At 43.6% G+C, this 5,374-nt stretch overlaps 1 protein-coding gene across 1 annotated transcript in view; it reads left to right on the forward strand.

Annotated features, from left to right (window-relative positions):
* Positions 1 to 5,374, forward strand: part of MAP4K4 (mitogen-activated protein kinase kinase kinase kinase 4) — an 89,441-nt gene that overhangs the window by 29,432 nt on the left and 54,635 nt on the right. The window contains exons 3-4 of the mRNA XM_009082476.1: positions 725 to 835; positions 3,484 to 3,574. Coding sequence (XP_009080724.1) covers positions 725 to 835; positions 3,484 to 3,574 — 202 coding nt within the window. The remainder of the gene's footprint in view (positions 1 to 724; positions 836 to 3,483; positions 3,575 to 5,374) is intronic.

Raw genomic sequence — 5,374 nt, forward strand, 5'->3', positions numbered from 1 at the left:
AGAAATATCATGTTATGGAAAGACAAACTAATAGAATTTGGTGCTTGCCTGAACAGATAGATAAGTGAATCATGTAGGCTAATCACACATCCTTAAGAGGATGGCTGAACCAAGATTTGCTATAAGCAGTGGATTTGCTCTTTAAAGTCACTTTTTTTTTCCAGATGGATAGTAACATGTTTCATGGGAACAAGACAGCTGAGCTGAGCAGTAAGAATATGTGACTGTAAAAAGAAAGCTGCTCTTGAGAATTGTACCCATTACATTTCTCATCCCACCTCATCTACACCCTCTAGAGGACTGAAGTTTGGGTTTGAAATGGCAGGGTACAGTCATCAGTGCATGTTCTTCCATAAATAAATGGGAGTTAAAGGATAAGATGTGTTGCAATGGTGTGATCAGTTTGATTCCTTCAGCATTGGATGTGCTCATACTGCTAATGCATTTTGCATAGCTGAGCAAATCCAGATTCCCAGCATTAAATTACAGTGATTAAATCAGTCCTTGAAAATGTGGCAACTAATGTGAGACATATTCCATATATGTCTGACACACATTGAAGACATTTGGTTGAATCCATTTTCCAGGCAGAGATGTAAAATAAATTGTATTCTCTGCTTCACAAGGATTTTCCAAATCAGTGTTGCAACCTGATTATTTTGCTTTGCTAAACAGTGGAGAACTGTGTTTAATGTTGGTTGTGTCCTTGCATTTTTTTTTGCAGCTTGTGATGGAGTTTTGTGGAGCAGGTTCTATCACAGACCTTGTGAAGAACACGAAAGGGAACACTCTGAAAGAAGACTGGATAGCATATATCTCCAGAGAGATCCTCCGGGTAAGGAAATAATCTGCTCCACTTAAAAACACAGAAACAGTCTTCAGGAGATGTAGCCTAGTTTGAGGTTCTCTAAGAACCTGTTTCTGATCAATCCCATTAGCCATGTCATCACTTGGAGAGTGTGTAGGGGCAGATAGATGTCTGCTTCACATCATTTAACTTGGTGTGAGTTGTGCTGTGTTGTCACAGCAGCCTTGCAGAAAATAGCAATTTTGAGTCATGAGAAGCCAGTGGAAGAACCAGTGACCTTACCTATTGCAGCAGCTGTGAAACAGTGTCCATAAGACCTGAGGCTGCAGAAGTTTTTCAGGAAGAGTTGCCACTTACCAATTTTTCTAAAACTGAAACTTTAATTACTCTTAATATTTAATTTCCAGTTGGTACAGTTTAAGTGCTTTTTCTATTGGCATTCGTTTGCTGCACTAAGGAATTCTGGTATGGTTTTCCTCGTGCTTCCTTGTAAAACAAATTGCCTTCTACCCATGCCACTACACAGTATGTTTGTTCAATTGCCTCATCATAAATGAAGTTCTGAAGGGCTTTATGTCAAAGGGAGCCAACACTGGTTTTTACATAACTCAATGCTGCTGTTGTCTGTGTTACACATTTGCTCTTCCTTGGTAGTTTCTAAGGTGAGGACAGAGGGAGACATTTGATTCTGGTCTCTTGTTCTAATGGGAAATGCTAGAGGAGGGTCCAGCTACTGGTGTTTGGGCTGGCACATTTTAAACATGCCTGCTGATGGTTGTGTTTCAAATCAAATGGACAGCAAGCTTTAAATATGAGGGAAGCTAATTTCTGCATGGTTGATCTCATGCTTGATTTGAGGGCTGTGTGACCTTGGAGATATGCCATGCTATGTTGCATTCATCCTAGGTTCTCCTTAGGTAAAGCAGTCAAATGCTTGCTGAGAAGAACAAAAAATGATATCCCTCAGAAAAGAGTTAGGGAAAACTTACTTTCTCATTCCAGTCAGAGATTTGCAAAAGGAGCCTTGATTACTGGCCAGCAGGAACTGGAATATCTAGAAAAAAGGAATGCTAAACTCACATTGCTATGAGACATTGCAAAACCTGATTGGACACGGAATTTGTCAGAGATGGAGGAGAAAGTTGTGTAACAGAAACTTCAGATGAGCTGAAGTGCCAAGGATTGGTGTAGGTGGAGACACAGGTGAAGGCTGACCCAGTGGATCTCTGTGTGGTTGGAGGGTCTGGGGACTGCAGGAGATTGGAGATATGTCCCTCTGTCTCCTCCCAGCCCTTCACAAACCCAAATGTGTTTGTTCAGGAAGGTTAGATGGTACTCTGGAGAGAAGAGACGATTATCTCTCTGGCTGGGTTGGAGTAGCAAAAGGCTTTAAGAAATATCTTGTGTGAAGCTGTGGAAAAGCCTTCGTTCCTGTGAAAAATAAGACCACACTTAGCATGAGCAGTGAGTGAAGGGTCTCAGGGACATCAGCCATTCACTTGTTTTGCTTGTGACGTGTGCAGAGAAGCTGTGGACAGTGTGTGTTTTTTTTAACACTCATTAACTGTTTAGAAAAAAAAGAAAATAGCCCAATGGTTATGTAGGCAAACTGGTAAATGATCATTTAATGAAGAACATGTGTTAGGAAATACTTCTCTACAGCAACCACTACTCTCTTAACCTCTTGCAGCTGTAAAGGTTCTATTTCTTTATTTTTCATAAAACATTAAAAGCCTATGAGGGCAACACGAACAGGCAAGACGATCCCACTGGAGACTGCAATTTTCCGAGCAGAAAACTGAGGAGAAACCAAACTACAGGCAGTTGCTAAGAGGGTTGCCTGTTGTTCTCCCAGTTACATTAGAGAGTAAAATGCAACATATGTCTTCCTCAGCCCTCCCTCCACATGGCTAACGCTTTGGGGCATGCATCCAGGTGCTGTCTCAACAAAAAGCACCGTATGCCAGGAGGTTTTGTTTCCTTTGGAAAGTATAACACTTATGCTTTTTTTCTTTTTTTTTCTTTTTTTTTTTTTCCCTTCTTTTTTTTTTTTTTCTTTTTTTTTTTTTTTTAGGGATTTTTTTTCCTGAGGAACAATTGTCTGGCTTCATATTTATAGAGGCTAGAGAAGAGAACTGCAGTTTGCAGCAAAGCATTTCTTTGTCACCTGCTGTCCCTTGCCCTCAGGCATGACTCTGGGCCTGACAAACATGTCCATCACCCTCTCACCCACTTCTGAGGAGTGCATGTTGTTTCTCCCTCCTTTCTCCTTCCATCTCCCTTCCCCAGACTGAATTCTGGGTGACCCTGTGTGTGTCAGATGTCAGTGACATACACTGACACTGATGTCACATGCAGTGTAATTGCACTGAGACTTTCTGGGGGCTGAACGTTCTTCATGGGACAGCTGAGAGGTGTTTGCACAGTGCAGATGCTGAGCTGTATTTAGGTACAGTGTGTGCCTGACTTGGGGCCTCTGTCTCTGCTCTGTCACCAGAAGCTGCCTGGGTGATGTGCTGCTACAAGGGTGTTCCAGGTCCCACTGCACCCAGTTGTGAGCAGGACCCTGAGACCCAGTGCTGCAACCTTTGGGGCTGCTGGGTATGGATAGTCTGCTGCTATGCCAAGAGCCTAACTCTGAACATCCTCTTCTTCCTCTCTTCTCTCTAATGCAGGGGTTGGCACATCTTCATGCCCATCATGTGATTCACAGGGATATCAAAGGGCAAAATGTGTTGCTAACAGAGAATGCAGAAGTGAAACTCGGTAAGTAGGCACACGTGTCCACTTCCTCATTCGTTCAGCCTTTGGTTTTTAGGATGTTCCCAAATTAATTTCATCCTTTAAGAGCCCTGCAACATGTTTTATAGCATGAGTACTCTGTCACTGCTCCCATGTGGATTGACACCCTGCATGTATTTCCTCCTGCTCTGGGAGGATGGAGTGCAGGTTGTTGTTGAATTTTGTTAGAAGATGTTGGCTTCTGTGCCAGAATCTGTGAGGAGATCATTATGTTTCCTTCACTGAGCTGTATGTGACTTGATTTTGTTCTGATTTCCTTTATTTTGGAGCTGGGAAGTGACAGGAGTCTCTTCTATTTGGCTTTAATTAAAATAGCACCTGCTGTTCAGGTTCTGGACACAAAAATACAATCTGGACAGCACTCTTGAGGGAGTTGTGGCATGGAGTTCAAAATACAGTTCCAGCTCTGGCATGCCTGCTGAAAAACGTGCTCATCCCTGGCCTCTTCTTTCCCTGCCAAGTGGACATACTCCTTTTTTTTTTTCTTCCTCTCTAATTTGTCTCTTTCAGTTACTGCACACGTTAACCTTCTGTGTTTGTATCATGCTACACTCACCACCTTTTCTTCGTTAAATATAGAGCCATGCTGAAGCTCTCCCACCCAGCCCACATCCCTTCTGTTTTACATTACACCTTCCTGCAGCACGAGGCATGGGAAGATGTCCTGGCTGCTGGAAAAGGAAGCTCTCAGGAGAGCTTTCCATCGTTTGGTCCAGAATGGAGCACAGTAGCTTCCAAACCATTGTTCCCACTGAGCTCATCTACACCAGTTTGTCAGTGTCACTTAGATGATGGATGCAGTGAAGCTGACACAGCCCTCCTAGGGCAGATGCAATTACTGGTATAGTAAGACACATAGCACTGGTGGTGAGCAGGGAGAACTGAAGGCCAGAAAACACCTTTGTAATGTAATTGCCTTATAATGAAATGGGCATCTCTTTTGCAACCTGTGTGCATGTGTGCTCCAAGTTAGCACCTCTTGAGTAATCCTCATCTTTTGCTCTGATTGATGCTTCTGCTCTGTGCATGAAAGCAGAGAGCAGTTCCCTGAACTGTTTATTTTGCTGTTTGATTTTAGAGCAGAAGAAGTGGTGAGCCAAAAGGCAGATAGATATGTTTGTGCCATGTGGCTTTCCCATAGCATGAGAGGTACCTTTGGGAAGCAGCTCCTTCTTAGTTTCATGGTTTACACAGAGAGGATGGTCAGGCATTGCAATGTGCTGCCCAGAGAGGTGGTGGATTCATCATCTCTGGAGGTTTTCAAGATGAGACTGGATGTGGCACTTAGTGCCATGGTCTAGTAACCAGGGTAGGGTTGGACTTGATGATCTTTTGAGGTCTCTTCCAACCCTGTTGATTCTATGATTCTATGGTTTCATAGTATGCTAAGGAGTTGGAATGGACCTTCTAGATCATCCAGTCCCAACCTCCTGCCATGGGCAGTGACACCTCCCCACTGGACAGGGTTGCTCAAGGCTTCATCCAGCCTGCCAGGGTTGGAGCATCTACTGCCTCCCTGGGCAACCTGTGCCAGTGTCTCACCACCCTCACAAGAAAAGACTTCTTAATATCTAGTCTAAATTTCTCCTCTTCCAATTTATACCCATTTGTCCTTGTCCTATCACTGAAGTCTCTCTCCAGCTTCCCTGTGGGCCCTTTTCAGATACTGGAAGGTGCTATGAGGTCTCTTTGCAGCCTTCTCCAGGCTGAACAGCCCCAACTTTCTCAGCCTGTCTTCTGTATAGGCAGAGGGGTTTGGCCTCA

Source organism: Acanthisitta chloris, unplaced genomic scaffold (genome assembly GCF_000695815.1).
Source record: "Acanthisitta chloris isolate BGI_N310 unplaced genomic scaffold, ASM69581v1 scaffold3549, whole genome shotgun sequence".
Taxonomy (NCBI): Eukaryota; Metazoa; Chordata; class Aves; order Passeriformes; family Acanthisittidae; genus Acanthisitta; species Acanthisitta chloris.